General features: G+C 49.3%; 5 protein-coding genes across 5 annotated transcripts; 1 reads left to right on the forward strand and 4 right to left on the reverse strand.

Annotated features, from left to right (window-relative positions):
* Nucleotides 1–138: 138 nt before the first annotated feature.
* On the reverse strand, nucleotides 139–597 carry EDB93DRAFT_1276356 (uncharacterized protein; the record flags this gene model as incomplete). The annotated part of the gene is made up of 3 exons (XM_041454407.1): nucleotides 139–231; nucleotides 285–407; nucleotides 460–597. 3 exons carry the CDS (start codon nucleotides 595–597, stop codon nucleotides 139–141), a joined length of 354 nt encoding a protein of 117 aa, XP_041308789.1.
* Nucleotides 598–1552: 955 nt separating this feature from the next.
* EDB93DRAFT_1140330 (uncharacterized protein) lies at nucleotides 1553–3362 on the reverse strand. Its single transcript, XM_041449265.1, has 7 exons — nucleotides 3021–3362; nucleotides 2843–2963; nucleotides 2709–2790; nucleotides 2327–2658; nucleotides 2157–2278; nucleotides 2080–2107; nucleotides 1553–2030 (listed from the first exon to the last, which is right to left on the reverse strand). The coding sequence occupies exons 1-7, from the start codon at nucleotides 3301–3303 to the stop codon at nucleotides 1889–1891; spliced, it is 1110 nt and encodes a 369-aa protein (XP_041308790.1). The 5' UTR covers nucleotides 3304–3362; the 3' UTR covers nucleotides 1553–1888.
* A 5985-nt stretch (nucleotides 3363–9347) lies between these two features.
* Nucleotides 9348–12005, reverse strand: EDB93DRAFT_1240090 (acetyl-CoA synthetase-like protein; the record flags this gene model as incomplete). The annotated part of the gene is made up of 14 exons (XM_041451712.1): nucleotides 9348–9497; nucleotides 9544–9729; nucleotides 9782–9831; nucleotides 9920–10038; nucleotides 10090–10257; nucleotides 10361–10474; nucleotides 10534–10735; nucleotides 10802–10825; nucleotides 10877–10952; nucleotides 11003–11033; nucleotides 11089–11426; nucleotides 11475–11559; nucleotides 11620–11949; nucleotides 11974–12005. The coding sequence occupies 14 exons, from the start codon at nucleotides 12003–12005 to the stop codon at nucleotides 9348–9350; spliced, it is 1905 nt and encodes a 634-aa protein (XP_041308791.1).
* Nucleotides 12006–13098: 1093 nt separating this feature from the next.
* Nucleotides 13099–13941, forward strand: EDB93DRAFT_1249463 (uncharacterized protein; the record flags this gene model as incomplete). Its single annotated transcript, XM_041452863.1, has 4 exons — nucleotides 13099–13113; nucleotides 13169–13257; nucleotides 13311–13388; nucleotides 13446–13941. 4 exons carry the CDS (start codon nucleotides 13099–13101, stop codon nucleotides 13939–13941), a joined length of 678 nt encoding a protein of 225 aa, XP_041308792.1.
* A 285-nt stretch (nucleotides 13942–14226) lies between these two features.
* Nucleotides 14227–18892, reverse strand: EDB93DRAFT_1320614 (hydroxymethylglutaryl-coenzyme A reductase-domain-containing protein). The gene is made up of 8 exons (XM_041454916.1): nucleotides 18769–18892; nucleotides 18330–18688; nucleotides 17872–18273; nucleotides 17273–17815; nucleotides 16931–17167; nucleotides 15909–16875; nucleotides 15005–15857; nucleotides 14227–14953 (listed from the first exon to the last, which is right to left on the reverse strand). The coding sequence occupies exons 2-8, from the start codon at nucleotides 18630–18632 to the stop codon at nucleotides 14491–14493; spliced, it is 3768 nt and encodes a 1255-aa protein (XP_041308793.1). The 5' UTR covers nucleotides 18633–18688; nucleotides 18769–18892; the 3' UTR covers nucleotides 14227–14490.
* Between the last annotated feature and the right edge of the window lie 619 nt (nucleotides 18893–19511).

The following is a 19511-nucleotide window of genomic DNA, read 5'->3' on the forward strand; positions in this document are numbered from 1 at the left end:
AACATAGTTTACGTAATGAGAATTGCAAAGAGAATATATATCGAGTGACGTCGTTGTATCCAACAATCTGGAGGTCAATGCTGGAGGGGTATACCTGCGGGTCAGCCACCGGTGCTTAGCACACATGTCCAGCACATGTCAGCAAATGCTGATGTGACTCAAACATATGTGGATGACGCCCAAGGGTACCAGAAGGAGGAGTTGAGGCATGAGTGAACGCAAACATGACATCTAATGCACAGTGATCAGTATAAATTAGCAATGCGAAGGGATGAGGAACAGACCTGAATGATGCCGCCGCTGCTGACCTTGGAGATGTTGTAGAATGCCTTGTCAAGCCTGAGTAACTGAGTGGTCCAGTCCGTGACCACAGCCTCAAGCTCTGTACAAGCGTGGCTCGCAGCCCACTACAACAAAAAGTTACAAAGACATTGTAAGGATTGCATTAGAGAGACGTACGAAGAATAAAAAATGCATACACAGAAGCAGCTTTCTGAGGTATCCTGGCTCGACTTGGGATGAGACAGGCCTATCCCTTGAAGTGTGAGTTTGGCAGGAGTTAGCTTGGACTCTGGAGTGGAAGTCGGCTTTCGACATGCTGGACTCTAGCGCCAAAAAATACACTTGGCGAGAGAGTTGCGAGGGAGTTGGGATTGACAGGCAAATGAGTTGCTAACAATAAATATACCTATGACACAAAAGTTAGTTATAATGATGCACAGATATTGTGACTCACCAGGTTTTCTGATAGCGACATAGTTCACAAGGGGAGTTCCAAGAAACAAATTGGTTGGTAACCATGCTGACTAAGTATGCAAAGCCATGGCCTGGGCCGCTGGCTTTGGCTTTTCAGTACCTCAGGCCAGGCCAAAGCTGTGGTCAGGCCATGATCTTTGGCCTGGCTTGGCCTGGCCTATTCTGGCCCGGCCCGGCCTGGCCCACGGCCTGAAGCCAGGCCATGCACATCACTAATTAGAGTGTCCAGATGTCAATGAATATGTGTTGGGATCTGATCCGACACAGTCCATCACTTGATACAATGTGGCTATATGCGCCTCGTTTCTGATAGGAGCCGAGTTTTCATAACTTGCTGGGAAATTGGATTGATTCCATGCATGCAATTGTGTCGTAGAATACATGATTTTAATGAGTATGCAAAAATGAATGAGTCTTGATGATGATGGTGTGAGGCAACGGAGAGACGAGGCGCATCAATACATGTATGAGTGCGTCATATCAATATTCACGCGTCTCGCGTTATATTGGTCACATGATCTGAATTTTTACATCCGGACAAATTGATTTGGCTTATAGCATCATTGCATGCTCTTGTTCCGTTAATCTAAATATCTAGATGCATTCTTAAGTAGTAAAAATGGGGGCCTCCCTGTGTTCAGTTAATTTTTTTACGAGGATCTTACTCCTCTACGGAGGAACTCAGAACGAGGTTCTCGAAACTTGAAGTGGCTGTACATTAGAGTTTTTTGGCTTATATAACGACGAGCACCATGTTGGGAATTAAGGTTTTCCCCACCTCTTGCTGTCGAGTGGTCTTACATCCATGTAATTAGTACATCTAGCACGATGAAAACGACATACGATTCTGCCAGTTCTGCCCACAACACTACCCGCGCTAGTGCGGTCTTTCAAAACAGCCCAAAGACCAACTGTTTGAGCAGCTGGGCTGACGCGAGCATATACTACCTGTGCGCGCGGCAGAATCATATTTCAATTATGAAAGGGACAGTGATTGAAAACATTAAGCCATGGGTAATGAACATTATTATATTGGTCCGCGAAGTTCAAACAAATATACTAAAAATGCCTACTGAGATGAGTTGATGAAATGGAAGAGACAAGGATATCCAGTTGCAGCCACGAAGTAAACTCATACAGGAAGGACTGTTTTGAAGACGTAGTCCCAGATCTTACTGGTAACACCGAAACCTAGCTCGAAGTTCTTGTAGTGGTGTGCAAGATGATATTTCTTCATGTGCCGCAAGTATGCAGGTAACTTCGTGTGGTGAAGTCTGAAGGCGGATCAGTACAAGGTGTCAAATCAGAATCGACCAGACTCACGCGTAATGCATGCAGTCGTAAAGAACATCTATAAAAGATGGTCAGAACAAGTTTCAAACTCGTGCACACCTACTTACAAAACGCAAATGAACCGGAAATGATACCGTTGGCGACTGGAGTGGGGAACAAGATATATGCGAGGCGAGTGAATGGAGTTTGGAGGATCCCAAACAACAAAGGCGGCATGACGAGCCTGAGTCTAAGAACAAATTAGTGACTATGTTATACTCCTCCACTGCTTACGCACCTATCCATAGGCATATAATGATGAATACCGTGAAGCAAAAAGTGAAGTGTCAAAAACGCATAGTGGTCTGGGAGGAATTCGTCGATATGGAACAGGAAACGATGCATCCCGTATTCCAAAATTGTCCATATGAAATTTCCCAAGAAGAAGCATGGAAGCGTTTTAGCAAATGCGTCTAATGTCAGGGTTGATGTGAGCGACAAGGGGAGCAGAGGATTGGACAAGAAGGTGGGTATGGGACCATTGAACTGGAGCATGGACCGAAGGAACAGATTTGCGGTAATTGGCAACCAAACCAGTGGTACCACATACCACACGGTCCGTGTGCACACCTGTAGAATCAGATAAGATGGGAACACGTATTTCTAGGTTTGCTGCGCACCTCAAAGATATCATAGGTAAAGAGACGAGCAGACTCTTGCAAATGCCGTGGTTGATGAACTTGTTTGAGATAATAGGATTTACTATATACAAACAGTCAGAAAATGCGTCTTGGATGAGGAAGTCCCAATATACCTAAAGTTGGCTTGCCACATTTGATGCAGTAAGGGCGTACGCAGGTCCAAAAACTGTGTCTTCTCAAAATCTTCTGCAGAGTTAGTGTCTTCAGGATGGAAGTCATCTGGGGCTTCCCAGTCTGTAGAACAAATCTTCCATGAGTGTGTTTTGCGTTCAAGCGCAGCTGAGTACACACCATCCCTGACAACTGTTGCTTCCGTCCCCAAACGTCCAATCACGTATTCCTCCAACATGTCATACGCAGAGTCAGAGTGATCATGAGAATCACCATCCTTCATGATACTTTCTACGTCCGTTCCAGCATACGCAAGAATGAGGTCGTCTCCTCCTGGATGGTCAGGCACGAACCCAGTGACATCGTAGACCTTGCCACGGCAGGTTATCCAACAGCTTTTGTCGGACTTGTGGTTTGCAACATCCTCTTCAGTGTAGATCCGAACGCGTTTCGTGACCGCCATGTTTGTTGTTGGAGTTTGGTGAAACGACAAATTTTGTTCGTGCCCCCACTTTTGACCTGTTCATTTCCTGCGAAAGTTCTCACGATCTGGACAAGTATAAATTGCCCCTATTTTAATACGATTACTATATCAGTGATACCTATTCGTGACGCGTGACTTGCGACTATTTCGTGATTTTATCTACAGCACTGAATTTTAAAGTGATTCCTCAACTAATTCACTGAGTATGTTCTGAATGCTATACTACAACAGCATATTTAAAATGAAACAGTGAAATGAAACAAATATTTTCATCAAGAAATGATGACCGAATCGGTTCACCCGTGGTTGCCGATGTCGGACATTAAATTTAACAGTTCGTTGTATTGCAGTCCGTGAGCGTCGCTGAGACAAGTTGGTGGAATCTGGGTGACCGACCCCAACTATGGGTCCAAGATTCAGGCTGTACTTGTGTGTGTCACAAATGGCGCATATTCCAGCAGTTGCAAGGTATGATTATGTATTTTTCGAGTTCCTGCAATGCTAATTTCATTATACAGGTCACCTTAAAAGACAGGAGCAAAGATCCGCATGTGTCTCGCAGAGATTTTTACAGCAGCTCCTCCAGCTGTCTGAAGAGGAAGCTGTCAAGGACTGCTAGCTCACAAGCTCGGCTCTCATGAATTGAAAACATCAAAACGAAGGTATTTGATGGCTTGCTATCATTAATGACAAATCGTACAAGCGCAAGGACAACGTCATCATTGTCGCTCTTTCGCTACCTAGAGATAGGACAATGATGGAACCGACTGCACGAATCAAAGAAGGACATACCAGTGATATGTACAGGTGCTGAGAAACGTAGCTTGCCGGAATTTCTCGGCACCATATGTCCAGCTGAGCGTGCGCGCTGTTCGCTTCTGTATCTGTTTCTTTCTCTCTTCCACGACATTGAGTTCGTCGTACTTCGTACATCCTCACATCGATTCGTACATACAGTCTTGCTTTTATAATCATTAGCAATGTACCAGCACCTTGGTATCGAGCTCAACGATGGGATCCCAAACGCTCCCATTACACCTCCAGTCTACTGCAAAACGCCACTGCGTCTGGTTCCGGTTCGAATGCTCATTCATCGTCGTCAGCAAGGCCAGTTCCATCAAGTAGCAGGGCACCCGCGGCCCCCAGGCCACCAGCCCAATCCGGGCCATCTCAACCATCGGCTTTGCAGAGCACCCAGCAACCAGTACCTCAGCAAACTCATTCTTCTTCCGCACGCGCTGCTCAGCCTGCAGCGCCTAATGCAGCACCCCTCGCTGCTCAGCCAGCAGCAGTGCCTCCAGCACCTGCTCAACCACAGGCTATTCCCGCACCCGCGGATGAAATTGCTGTTCTAAGGGCGCGAATCGCCGAGCTTGAGCGCGGGAATGCTCACGGCAACCATTTCCCGGCCAGAGCTCCCGTGCCTCAGCAGGCTTTAGTAGCAGACCCTGCAGAAATCGACCGTATATGCGCGAATCTAGCTGGCGCCAAAGACAAACCTAAACGGCTCGTCTTACCCGCACTCCAACCAGGGCACAAAGTCAGTGCCTTGAGCTTGCGTGAGTTTATTTCGAATATTGTATTCATTATTATTGGTCGTTCGGGCCATACCGCACGCAAATCAGCGTCTACCACTGGTAGTTCGCTAGCACAACCGTACCGAGCTGTCAGCCAATTAGGCGATCACACCATTCGTTCATGAATCGTTCACACCGTACCGTTTCTGCATCACCGTGCTGCATATTATCTGCTACACCATCGCGTTTACCGCACCGTCTATTCGTGCTTGCTGATGCGCTCTATTGTAGCCATACCCCTCAAAGTAGAGGAAGCATTTAAGAATTACCGCTACTGTCCCGTACACAGCTCTCACACATGCAGCTCGTTCCAAAGCTTTCCTGCGTGGGGAAGACTCATCCTTCGTCTTCACGCAAGACGGGCTTACAGCTAAAGGTCTCGACCATGCAAATGAGCTGTCAATCATGATGGTCGACTGGATAGCAGCAGTGAAGGCTGCAGAAGATAGAACACTGCATTACTGGGGCGATGCTCGCGCATCAGCCCTTGTGTCGCACCATCTCGTAGTTCTTGATATTGGCCGTACGCACGGCTGGGCTGTGGCAATGCACTACGACGTGCAGCAAAGAGAATTAGCTCATGCCAACCACGAGCATAATCTTGCTGGCCTCGATGTAGCGGCTCTTACCATAGCCAATAATAAAATCCCTCCTGTCGCACCTCAGTCTACCCCATTCATCTCCCCCTCTAAGCGAGCTGCCCCAAGTGATTTTCAAACATCTCCTCGTAAGAAGTCACATACGCTTGCTTCGAGCCATTGTTTTCGCTGTGGATCAAGTGGCCACTTGCCAGCTGACTGTACCACCGATACAACTGCAGCCGGAAAACCTGTTGCATCCCTCGCTACCAACGCCAGGAGCAAGCACGCACTTGCTACCTCGATCGGAAAGCATTATTGCTTTAATTGGGCCAATGGCTCCAATTGTACCTTCGGTCCAAATTGCAGAAACGTCCATGCATGCAGCATCTGCGGAGATTCTTCGCACGGTGCCGGTAGCTGCAAAGCTCGCGGATGACCCGCGCGCTGTGGTCACCCCACTCGACCACCTTCGGGTGGAGCAATTACTTTGTAAATACGGTATATTCGATAATTGGTGTCATATTGTTGACGGTATACATAATGGCTTTAACGTTGGCATCACAGAATCTCCATCCTCCACTCAGTTATTTCGAGAACCATTCATCATCTTTATTCAATCCTTTCGTAATCGATTTGTACATACTCTCAGAGCAGGCTGCAGGCAGATACTCTACAGGATTCACCCCCACAGACCTCGAGCATTTAATTGGACCGTTTCGTACATCTCCCCTGGGCTTAGTCCTGAAACCACACTCCGACAAGTTCCGTATAGTACAGGACTTATCTTACCCGCGCAATTCTTCAGATATCCAGTCCGTAAATGCAGGCATCGACGCGAACGATTTTCCTACCATCTGGGGCACATTCAGCGAGACCGCGGCCCTTATCCTCACACTCCCTCCTGGTTGCGTCGCAGCAACCTTCGATGTCTCTTCATCCTACCGTATAATTCCAGTCTTACCCTTGCAACAGAATGCACTCTGCATATTCTGGAAAGGAATCGTTTATGTCGACCGAGCTCTCATGTTCGGCCTTACATCGAGTGCCGGCGTGTTCGGATCCGTCGCCGATATGCTCGTAGCCATCTACGACAAAGCTGGCTTCAATCTAATCCGAAAATGGGTCGACAATTTTCTAGTCATCAGGCTGCCACACCAAACATGGACCGAGGCAGAGTTCATAGCTATAACAGCATACTGCGGGGTACTGTGGAGCCTCGAAAAGCTTCAACTCTTCGCTTCCACCCAACGGTACATTGGTTTCGATTGGGACTTGGACCTCAAGCGAGTTTCGCTGCCAGAGGACAAGCTATCCAAAGTGCAAAAAATGATCTCGGACTGGATGCTCCTTGGAGCCTCGTTCACAGCGAAAGAGGCTGCCAGTTTGCATGGAAAGCTGGTGCACGTGGCGTGCATTTTTCCTCTCATTCGTCCCTTCTTACGTTCTATAGCTGCATTCGCAGCTGGTTTTCGTTCTACGCGCGCACATCTTCGTCCGTCCGCGGCCGTTCGCGTGGATCTGCCCTGGGTCCATTCTCTGCTGTCACACCTCCTGAACTCGATACCCATCACGGACCCATCCCCAGTGGATATTGGGTGGTGGGGCGATGCGAGTACATCGTTTGGGATCGGAGTAATCGTGCAAAAGCATTGGGCTGTCTGGCATTGGGCAGCAGGCTTCAAAGTCGGCCCAAAGCGAGACTTCGATATAGGCTGGGCCGAAGCCACAGCAATAGAACTTGGGCTTCGATTGGCACTGCACCTGGGTGAATATTATACCATCTATATCCTTCCGTCAACCAGTTTGTTAACCAATTAAAGGTATTATATCGCACCGAGGAACATCGGAAAATATCACCTATTTGGTGCGCTCGGACAACATCGGAGTGGTAGCGGTGATGAACAAAGGCCGTTCTCGCAGCCCACAAACGAATGCAGTTCTCAAGCACGTTTATCAACTGCAAGCCAAAAACGGTTTTTGTCTACACACCGTCTATGTGCCAACCCGCACCAATATCGCGGATGCCTTATCACGGGGTGACGTCAAGGCCTTTATAGCTGGCTTCCCTGGAGCTGAAGTTCCTGTTCCCATACCTCTACCGCCGCATTTGTCAGGCAAACTCATCCAATTATCGTGAGGGCACTGCATCACGTATCCCCAGTTATTGACCACCCACCTTCATTGCCTTCCAACCCGAATTCAAACCCATCGTGGCTCCAGCCACACTGTCGAGCGTCAGAACGACTTTTCTTGTGGCGAGGCGTGAATTCCCCACCGTCGTCAACCATCGACAACCTGATCATCCGCCATATAGCCAGCTTAGCTAACCGAGCATCCTACGTGACACAGCCAGCTACGGCGCTGGGTTACGAAAGTTTCACATATTTTGCGATGTCTTTTCCATCCCTGAACCCGACCGACTACCAGCATCATTCGAGTTGCTACATTCCTTTGCCTTATGGGCCGTAACTGATCTGGACCCCAATGACCCACTTCTATCAGCGGAGAACGGCACTACCATATCCTTCGAGCCTATTTCAGTTGGGGTCGCACGTAAATACTTATCCGCAGTGCGAGCCTGGCACATTGCTCAAGGATGGCCCCCACCACTCTCCGATTCACACCACGACCGTATCAATTGGTCTCTGCGCGGACTGGAAAATTTGCACGGTGGCCATCGAAAACCTCTTCGGCCACCCATATCACTCGCAATGCTCACAGCTCTCAAAGCTACTCTCGTATTAGCGGATCCGTTCGACGCGTGCATTTGGGCAATGGCATCATGCGCATTCTTCGGCATGATGCGTTTCGGCGAAGTCTCTGTTGCCTCTCGCGCAGCGTTCAACCCACTCAAACACATCACCCGTGCTCATGCATTTTTCGGACATGACTTGCGAAACAATCCTTACGCACGCCTTGACCTTCCTTCAGCCAAAACAGCTCGAACCGGAGAAACACAATCCGTTTTTCTCAACGAGCAAGGGGACTTGTATCCTTTATCAGCACTCCGCAACCTAGCCTCCGTCGTTCCCGCCCTCGCGAACGACCCTTTGTTTTCGTGGCGCGATAACAAGGGTGATATTCGGCCAATGGCCAAGATCCGGGCCTTGGAGCGCATTAATTCAATTTTGATGGCCTGGGGATGGGGCACAACTTTCGGTCATTCGTTTCGAATAGGTGGCGCGTCCTTTTACCTCGCGAAGAAAATTGATCCCGAAATAGTTCGAATCGCTGGCCGCTGGAGATCCTTAGCATACGAGACATATATCCGCGCATTCGAGCAGATCTCGTCACAGCACCTGGCCAACGCAGCACTGCTCTAACCATCGCCTCCACATCTTGTTGGGCTAGGCAGCTATGAGCCGCGGGTTGTTCCGGCTTGATGGGTGAGCGGCTCCACCTGCCTGCGTCCCACCCCGAGCTGACGCTCGGTCCAGCCCAACCTACCAGATCATGTCAGCGACTTTCGAGCCAGACGAAGCTGGATGTGCCAATCAACGTTCACGGGACTTTTTGGGGGCAAACCATGAGTGCCGCCACAGCCTCAAGTCAACCACATAATTTGCCACCATCGTTATTTCGCTTAACCCTCACGCGCCACGCCCGACGAGTTACGGATTTCACAATCCATCTATGTATCAACATTCATTAGTACATCCACGTATACCCCCTAAGCAATGGTGTAACACAGCGTTGATTGTTTGCATTTAGCTCTATAATTCTCCGTATATACTGTAGCTCACAGATTTATGAGTAGCCTCCAAATCAATTGCTGAAGTTCAAGAATCGATTTATCAACAATCACGTCTGCTGAGCGGACTGAAAATTTGGCCAGTGTGACGACTGTAATGGATACATCGATCGATCAAGTCCCTCCGACACTCCCGATAGCATTCTGCGCAAGCTCTGCACTCCACTTGCGAAGAACATGCTTCATGACCTTCCCACTGGCAGTTTTCGGGAGTTCTCCCGCCGTACCATCTTCGCCCACAAACCATACCCACGCTGGAGCATTCTGGGAGAGCATTAATTTGGCTGAGAAACCTGCATCCGGAACTTGCCTGTGGATTCATATTCTCTGCGACAGTCCGACGGACGTCTTCTCTTGATATTTTGGTGCCTGGTTCTCTGACAATCCATGCCCCTACAACCTCTCCATACTTTGTATCATGCACGGACACAGCTGCAGCTTCCCTGATGGAGGGATGTGCAGTCAGTGCGTTCTCAATCTGGACCGGGAATAGATTCTGTAAGCTGAGTTAGGCGATGGAACTAGTTCCGTGAGACGGAGTGTGTCACCTCCCCACCACGAATAATAATGTCCTGTAAGTAGTTCATTCCCTGGGTTGCTGAGGTAAGACGGGTACTGACCTTTATCCTGCCAACAACTGCGGGACATCAAACAATTCTTCAAGAAGGATGTAACAGCAGGCTTACTCTTCAGATATCCTTCCTCATCCATGATCCCTTCATCACCTGTATGCATCCATACTATGGACGGGTCATTTGGATCCGCCCGCATGACCTTCTGCGTTTGTTCCTCATCCTCCCAGTAGCTAGACTTGTTTCAGTGCACACAGAAAAACTAACAACTGAATCAAGCGGACCCTTTCTGAACAAGATAACCAGCGATACACAGTTCACCTGGTTTGCCAACAGGGACAAGATGCCCATCTTGGTCAATGATCTTGGCCATCACGTGCGGTTGCACTCTACCGACGGTCTCGACACGCTTGATGATTGGATCCGTCAGTGTGGTTTGAAAAGACACGGGGCTAAAACAATATCGATTATCGCTTTAGAACTTCCTTCCCGCCGAGGGAGCAATTCACCTTGTTTCCGCTGTTAAAAGATCAATTAACTGAATTTCAATTGAACAAAATAGAAAATTCACTCATTCCATACGCAATGGACAGATCTACGAGGTTCAATTTCTCGATGAGCTGCCGCATGAGGTCAATAGGTATTGGGGAGCCCGCTGCAATGCCAGTCCTACATTTCAGCATGTCATAAGCAATGATGCGCAGTTAGGTAAGACTTGTTCCACTTACCGTAGGCTACTCAAATCCAGCTTCTCTCCCGCGTCTTGTCGCTTCCGCACCTCTGTCAATACACCCAAGAAATGTGTGGGGACGCCATGCAGGGCTGTACATCTTTCTTGCACGACGGAGTCCACAATTGCTTTGGGGTCATAAATCTCTGAAGGGTATACAACGCAAGACCCATGGGACCACGCAGCAAGGTTACCGAGAACTAGGCGTGCATAAATTCAAGGTAAGAATGGTTGCAAGAAAACACAAAATTGTCACTCATCAAAACAGTGGAACAGAGGAGGCACATTGCCTGGTGAAAAGCATCTATATCACGATTCACGAGAATCAGAGGCAAACGCACAAAGGACATCGTCTGGGCCCAGTCGCATACAGCCACCGATGGAAATACCATTATTGAGTAGGTTCGTGTGAGTTAGCTGATGCGGTATTCAGTAGCAGCGCAAACATAGTAGAGGCCATCATTTACTGAAACAGCCTTGGGAGCACCGGTGGTCCCACTATGTATCATTATTTACTATGAGAAGCTGAAAGCTCATTTACAAGAAAACTCACCTAGTAAACTGCAGGTTGATAACTTCGTCACTTCTTTGAGACTGGACCGACTCTTCGATATGACGCTGTTCCCATACATCTTCTCTCCATATTAAGGTCTCTCTCCAATCAGTGATACTCTTTACATCACACGTCTCTCGATTCCACTCTGCAGTGTCGTGGATATTACTGACCACGACCAAGTTCTTCAGCGAAGGAAGGGCGGGCTCTTGGATATTACCGGGACTTGAGTTGCACAGCTCAGGAAAGGCATCAGAGAGCATACGGATATAATTCGACGTTCTGATGCGAGGTACAGTAAAGAGATGGGTGACGCCAACAAGGTTGAGTGTCTCTACCTGCAGCACAATGGTTCATGAGTTACAGGTAGCGTATAATTAACTTACAAGTTCATTCAACCTATAGGCAGGGTTCAGCGTTACGAGGATTGCACCTATGCTCGCGCACGCCCACTGAAGTGACGCATAGGAGCTTCATATAGGAATGAACCCCTGGATTAGCGCACGTATTGGAGCCAACAAAGCACGGCACCTATTGTTCCCCATGAGTACTGCAACACGATCCCCTTTCCTGACACCCATTCCGACTAACCCTCTCGCCAGCGCTCGTATGTGCTTGTCAAACTCGTCAAAATCCCATGCTAGGTGGTTGAGTACACCGAGGTTCCGCGATGGTGGCCCACCATGGGCGCGGGGACGTTCTTGTCTACAAATGAGGGCAGGACGGTGAGCATACTTTCTGAGGATTTCTTCTCTGAAGAAACTTGTGAGCGTTCGAAGATCCAGGGAACGTTCGGTGGGTCCCTGGACAGAGGAAGACGTGAGAGAGCAATATTGTCCGGTGCAACGACGCGTCGACGCGCTCGTGGCAGTTTGCAAGGCGGACCTGACACTTTGACGGAATTGCAGTGAGTTCATCTTAGAAGGAATCCAGCGTCAACGCCACCACATGAATATTTTAAACCGAGCGCCATTAAGAAGCGGCGGGTATTACTCCAGAAACTTGAGCCTTCACACGTGTGTAAAATTACACCGGCGAGAGTAGTAGTCCAAAATGTTGACTCACAAACGCTGAGCCAGCGTTGTGCAAAAAATGGCGGTCCAACAGGTGAGGTTTGCATCCTGATATTTCCAGTTCTATGAGGAGGCAAAAAAACGTATTCGAGTATCAGGATTCAGATAAGCTAGAGGTGTGTATGTAGTTCGGACTACCAGATTAGGACAAGCGGCGAGCGAGCATTAAAATTACATAATTGTAGTCACCCGAACGTAGCTGGAAGCAACGAAATCTCGCAGAGAACGGTAGCGGCGGCCCATGGATGCACGATGCCAGAAGGTAACTCGGGGAAAGGACATCTCTCTGGAAGTTGACCCTTGACCTGCGGACACTTTGCCGTGACTATGATTGTGCAGCTGGACTTGATATCGACCTCCACATCGAACTGCAGAGGCAACGGGATGCAGGTGTCAAAGGTAGGGAGGGACACCATGATCAACTCCTATGGAGTGCCAAAGATTTCTCGATGGTTCCGACAGGGATTCGATGTTGTGACATTTGCCAATCCATCGAAACTCAGAGCGTGCGGCACTGGCAGGTGAAAGCTTGAGTCCTACCTGGCGGCCATGTTGATGAGCCTCCCATCCACCAACCTGGGTTGTGTCAATGCTGGCATGATCTTCATCTGCACCCTACCAGTGCTTGCTATGGCAAATTTTTTGTACCACTGCGCAGAACAAAATGGTGGACAATGCATTCACGCTCCGCAGCTTCAATCAATGACAGTGGCTCACATCCACTAGTTACTTCCACAAAACGTACGTGTATGAAGACCACAATTGACCACATCAAGCGTCTGCTCACAATGCCACTTCTACCTTCGGTATTGTATAAATATTGTCCCAAATGCCCGCCTAGCATCGTCACCACCCCCAAGGACAATCAGCATTCACCCGAGACATAATCAAGTAGTACCCCCCGCGTTCATATTTCTATACAATCAAATATCTCAAGATGTCTGTCAAAAAGGTGAGTCTAATCACGAGCATACTTCATGCACTGAGACTGAATTTGGAACGTGTAGAACTATGTTTGCTCTGCTCAAGCTGGCTGCAACAAAACATTTACTAAATATACTGACCTCAAGAAACATGAGGCCGCACATTCACCCAAGTTTGTGGTTATCTCTTATGCTATATAATTCACTGACATTCTCTCACGATCAGTGCTCACCTCTGTCGCTTTCCCGGCTGTGACTTTGCGACATTGTGGAAGCCCAGCTTCGAAATCCACTCCAACAAGCAGTAAGTACCCGCTCATAGTCGTCGACAATTCCACATAATCAACAACAAAAATCTTAGTACTGGCGATCAGCCTTACCGCTGTCCTCATGGTTGTAGCTTTAAGACCCACAACCCTGCGGTACTGACGCGCCACCGTAAGGTAGCGCATGGACATATTCCTTATGCGCGTAACCAACGTAGCAGCGCTCATACTGCTGCCCCATCCGCATCGCACATGAATCCATCGACTTCATCCCAGCCGCAGCTTCAGCCACAACCCCAGCCTCAGATCCAACCCCAGCCCCCTCACCAAAACAACTATAATAATATGTTGGGAGCCTTTTACGGCGTGCACGCGAGGCCAATCGTCAACGTGTGGCAGCCCCCTGTCCCATTTTACACTTTACAATATCACCCCGCGGTAGGATACTTTTATGGCGCGGCATACCCCCAGAACGGCTATGCCGGACCTGCGAACGCTGCCAATGGGTTGAATGCGTGCTACATGTACCCCGGATTCATGCCAAGACCCCCTTACCAGATGCCGGGGCATAATCAATTCGTATTCGCGTGAACTCAAGAAATCGTGACTTGACTCACTAAAATCATCGACTTGGTTTCCCGCAGGAACGTTCGAAACTGGGCAGGGGCAGGGAGGAAGACAACACGATAGACGACTTTATGTGTGTACTTTTCAATGGGTTGCGGGCAAGTCGTGAGATATTGGCACATCTGCGGGCCAGATGTTATGTAAAAAATAGCGCAGTTGTCGGATTTTATTAATATATAATGTGTCTTACGAAGTCATAATTAAAATCACTTTGACTTCGACGTTGTTACTGAGAGGGCACACCACAATAGTCGATCGTGAGGTATGCATTGAGCGCACAACATAGAGGCGGTCAACAAGCTTGCTACGTAGAGTAAGCCAAACTAGCTACAAATATACAAGGGCAGAGACACTAGCTATTTTCCGTCTAAATGCTGAGCAAAAGCAATTGGAAAAGATATTGATGTATATATAGATGAGTATAAGACAGTCTAGACGAAAGAATGCTAAACGTTAGGTCTCGAAATCACAGTGAGTATAGTGGAGGCACGGCCAGCTAACACTGTCCTGCTACTACTGAGATGGCTTGATCTCAGTTTCGGTCTCCGGGTTTGCTGTGTACGGGGGTAATGATGTTGTCGATAATGAATGTGCGAGGACAGGATCAGGTCGTGGTCCGAGACTTTTCTCGGCAGTCTTTTGCTCCCAAACGATGTCGCTGGCAATGAGTCCAGGGGTAACAGGCCGTGACGACGTTGGGGTGTTGGCTTGGGAGCGGTTGTGGACGAGATGCGCACGGACGAGGTGACCGGCAGCAAGAGCACTGAGGAGAGAGAGTTCACCAGCCATGACGGAAGCAGCAATAATACAAGCAAGGCGCTGCGCGTTGTGGCCGGGAGTGATGGAATGTGCGCCCTTAATCCCGAGCATCTCCAGGACGGAGCCCTGGGGACCAAGAACAGTACCTCCACCAACAGTGCCAACCTCGATCGAGGGCATGGATATAGTCATAAGGAGATCTTCACCATCGTTCGTTCTACCAATATTCATCAGTATTAAGCACTGTCAGATAACAATCTCGACTTACGGCTCCATGAGGGTCATACAATTCGAGCTCTCCACGTTCTGCGCAGGGTCCTGACCAGTGGCCAAGAAAATCGCAGTCAGGATATTTGCAGCATGGGCATTGAAGCCACCAATCGAGCCCGCCATAGCACTGCCGACCAGGTTCTTCTTCGTGTTGAGATTGCAGAGCGCCTCAACCGTAGTTTTCAACACGCTCTTGACAACCTTGCCAGGGATAACAGCCTCAGCTACCACACTCTTCCCACGTCCCTCAATCCAATTGATGGCAGCAGGTTTCTTGTCTGTGCAGTAGTTGCCCGACAAAGCAAGTGTAATCATCTCTGGGAAATGCTTCTGCACGACTTCGAGCGCCTTCTCCGTACCCTTGGAAATCATGTTCATGCCCATAGCGTCACCAGTCCGTGTTGCAAACCGAACGAACAATGTACGGCCAGCCATGGCAGTCTTGAGGCGCTGAAGCTTCGCGAAACGCGACGTCGACTCGAATGCCTCACGGATGATCTCAAAGCCTTCTTCCGAGTCAATCCATGCTTTAGCTTCTGCAGCCATGATGATGGAAGGGAAGTCGATTGCAGGTCCTCGCGTCATGGCGTCGTTGGTGAGGACGGTTGTAACACCTCCACCTGCATTCAGGGCCTTGCATCCACGCGAAGTAGACGCTACAAGTGTGCCCTCAGCAGTAGCCATGGGAATGTGGACGAGCTCGCCATCGATGTTGAGTGGGCCGGCGATACCAAGAGGAATAGGGATGTAACCGACAACGTTCTCACAGCACGCTCCAAGGACACGAGAGTAATCGTAGTTGTGCATGGGGACATCCGAATACTCGAGCGATTTGGTGTCAGTTGCACGAGCTAGGTATCACATGAACACCGAAAACCCTGAGAATATGAAGATAGACTTACAGATCAATGCACGACGGATGGTCACAGCCCGCTCTAGATCACCAAGCACCTTCTCCAAGGCATATGCCGCAATCTTGCCGTTCTGTGCAAGCATGACAACCTCCTCATCATTGAGCGTCGCAAGAGCAGCCGACACAGGACGAGGCCCATTCTCAAACACCTCGATGCACTGCTCCAACGACCGGATAGGGAACTGAAGCGGCTGGTCCTCCCTTGGTGCAGGTGCAGCTTGTGCTCGTAGCTTCATGTCAAGCATATGTGCAGACACACCACTGGTAGCGGGAATTGCAATGGGTGCAAGGACACGCATAGGGCGGACAGCAAGGGGACGGACAATGGGCTTCTCGGAATCTGAAGAACTCGGTGAGGACGGTTTTGAATCACCAACAACGAAGGAAGACCGTCTGCGTCCACCAGCAGCCCTAACTCCCGGAGTCACAATCTCCTCATCATCTTTCTCGCGTTTCTCGGCAACGACCGACCTGAAGCGCACATTGTTGGGCTGCAGGCCACGCATGGCACCCTCAGCAATGCCCTTGAGAAGATAACCGTTGAGTGCGACACTGACAGCGAGGACAAGGACGATCCATTTTGATAGAATGGGGTCGCCGACGAGTGTTGTCCAACCAGTCATGAAGTTCTCGATCACCTCGGTAGATCTGAATAGTGCGCGGGGACGAACTGGACCTGGTGGCGTGACGCGGATGTACAGGGGTGGGGCAATCTTGACAAGAAGATCGGTAGGTGTGGACACGTTAGCTTCTGCTTCTACCCGAAGAGTCACGTCGACAGCGGCAAGGTTGGCGAGCACACTAGCAATGGCAGGAGAAGTTATATCGACTCTGTGTGACACCGAGAAGTCAGCCCTGACAGAGTCAGTCAGGGTCTGAGTTTGGTATCTCGAAATGGTCGCGGGAGTGAGCGTGGTTGCGAAGTTGAGAATGTGCAAAGTCAGGAAAGATGCGATCTATTCAATTGGACATCAGTGTGACAGGAAAGGAGGTCAGTGCGCAGTGACGTACGAGAAGCAGCTTCAGACGTGCAAGGGGATTCTCTTCCTTAACTTCCGGCGGTGGGCTGTTTTTCTGTCTAAGCATAGAACCCTTGACACCCAATAGGGTTTCGGATAGCTGCCGGCTAAGGCTGGCGTCCTGGACTTGGGGAGATGAGCGTACGAGGGCACTTGGTGGTTTGCGTTCACTCAGATTGTTTGAGCTCCGGGATCTTGTCATGTCACGAGCAGCTTTAATCCTCCGAACCTAAAAATCAGGCACCATGAGCGTTATTCTGGAGAACAATCAGAGAAAGAGTCATGTTGACCCTAACCCAGTTGTACCAAAAAAGGAAATTCCATGACCACTAACCTCAACCATAATTGCCAACATCGCGGCATAAAAGGTACCGAATAAAACACAATCCAACGTGAGGGTGAGTGCCGCAAGCGCACAGAACTCCTTCAGGCCACCGACTTTGCTTTTTGCTCCCATGGAGAGGACGGCGATCTCGAGCGCGTAATCCCGCAAGATGGCATTACCACTGTTTTCGATAGCTTCCATGACTACCTCGCCAGCGGGTTTCATCTGGCCACGCCACCTGCCCTCCTTAACGGGAGACAACAGATGAGGGTGGTTAAATACGGCAGCCGCAAGACGGAGGGGCTTGTCGAAGCCAACGGTGCACACGAAGAAAGGCAGAGCTTCGGTGAGACTAATGGGATCCAAAGGAATCTCAAAGTAATGCGAGATGGGGAGAGCGAGCATGAATGCAAGAATAGACGATGACAAAATTGCAAGGCTGAGCTTCAAGTTGGAACCAAGTGCACGAGCTGAGAAGAACAGGCGAATGAATGACGCGTGCATGAGGATATAACCAACAAGAACGAGCAATATGTCCAGTGAATCCGCTTTCTAGACTGCGGGTGAGTATGGCAAGAACATGATATCATAAGCTTCAAATTACTGACCTTGGTAAGCTCCCAAAATCGCACGATCATGGCTCGTGCAGCATATGCCATCCATTTACCACCTTTCATTTCTCCGATGGTCTCCGTGACGTGGGTCTCTATTTGGTATTTGACACCAAATTCATCAGCGGAGAAGCTGGGTTGGTGGCTCAGCGCGTCTATGAATATATCGCTAGTGCCAGCATCGAATGACAGCGTGACCGTCTTCGACCGCGAGGTCTGGAGGGATGCGGTGGTAAAACATGAGGCGGGTGGCGATGATTCAGCAGTCACTGGATAATAGCATAGCGACGTGTATGTCTCGCCTGATGGAGTAGAGAGCTCGTGAACTATATGGTGCGTGATATTATCAATAGATTGTGATAAGGATACGAGGTCGACAGGTGCAGAGTCCGCAGTGACCTGGCAACGAACATGTTAGAATCATGACAGCAAAAACAAATTTGACGGACACTGACTGTGGCTGAAGACTGAGCTGGATCTAATGAAAATATTAATTGTTGTAATTCCAAAGGACGCGAATCAGCAGTTTTGACGCGTTTCAAATACCAGTCTTCATCGACGCCAACCCACTCGCCGTCACGCAATAATGCATGGGCTGGACGGAGTGTTGAAGGAACGGATGGGGAGAAGAATGACGAATGTTTAATTGCTGAAAGGACCTGGAAGTATGCGAGAGTTCCGACGACGGCGAAGAAGACGATTGTTTCAATTGGTGCAAACACGGTGCGTCCAGCCAGAGGCTGTAGAATGGACCGCATTGTTGTCACCTGGAGACTAAAAGGTGGGATGGGAGAGAAGTTTAACGCGTCAGAAGCTATCGAACAGAACCCAAAGTCAGTTATTGGTAACGAAGCGAAACAAGCCCAAGCAGTGTTACGGGAGCAGGTCACTCACCGTGAAGGACGACACGCTCGTGCAAAAGATTGCGATGAGCAAGTGTCGGATTGGATTGCCTGGTGTGAGGGCAGCAGTTTGTTTAGCCAGTCTCAATAGAATGAGAGGCCTTGTGAAAAGGCTGGGACAGGGAATGGTACGACGGTCATTTCTCACTTTTTATTTACAGTGCATGTAATCGGCTAATTATGGCATACAAAGACCCCGGTCACCGGCCAAGTCGGTTCGGTTCTCTTTCGTCCCTGCACTGCTCTTCACTGCAGTCCTTTCTTTATCTTTAGCTTTCACCCGAGTTCGCGACAGACTCGGATCCAACATTAGAAACTTGATAGAGGAAAAGGCTAGTCTTTCCGCTCTTCTCGCTAGACACTGAGCCTGTGATTGCGCTTATAATGTCGGGATACACAGTGTCTCACCCCCAACCTTCCTCCATAGAGCCCGTTCCAACGTGATCATCCACGCGATCACCCACCGGTACAATTGTTGCCAACGTCAGACTCCACACCATCTTGAGCTGCCAGGACCGATGACAGCAATCTTAATACCAGAGCCAGCGCATCAGAGTCGGGGGTCTCTTCCATTTCAGTTCATCTGAATGCGGTGGTGGAATTCGTGTCTTTGTATGCAAACCGATGCATGACTGGCACTGGCCTAGCAGGTAACGAGCTACAATCTACCACGTGTCTGCTGCCTCAAACAGGCCAAGCCAAGCATTTTAGAATGTAGGTGTTCATGCATTCATC

Source organism: Suillus bovinus, assembly GCF_016758785.1.
Source record: "Suillus bovinus strain UH-Sbo-P2 chromosome Unknown EDB93scaffold_20, whole genome shotgun sequence".
In the NCBI taxonomy this organism is placed as follows: domain Eukaryota; kingdom Fungi; phylum Basidiomycota; class Agaricomycetes; order Boletales; family Suillaceae; genus Suillus; species Suillus bovinus.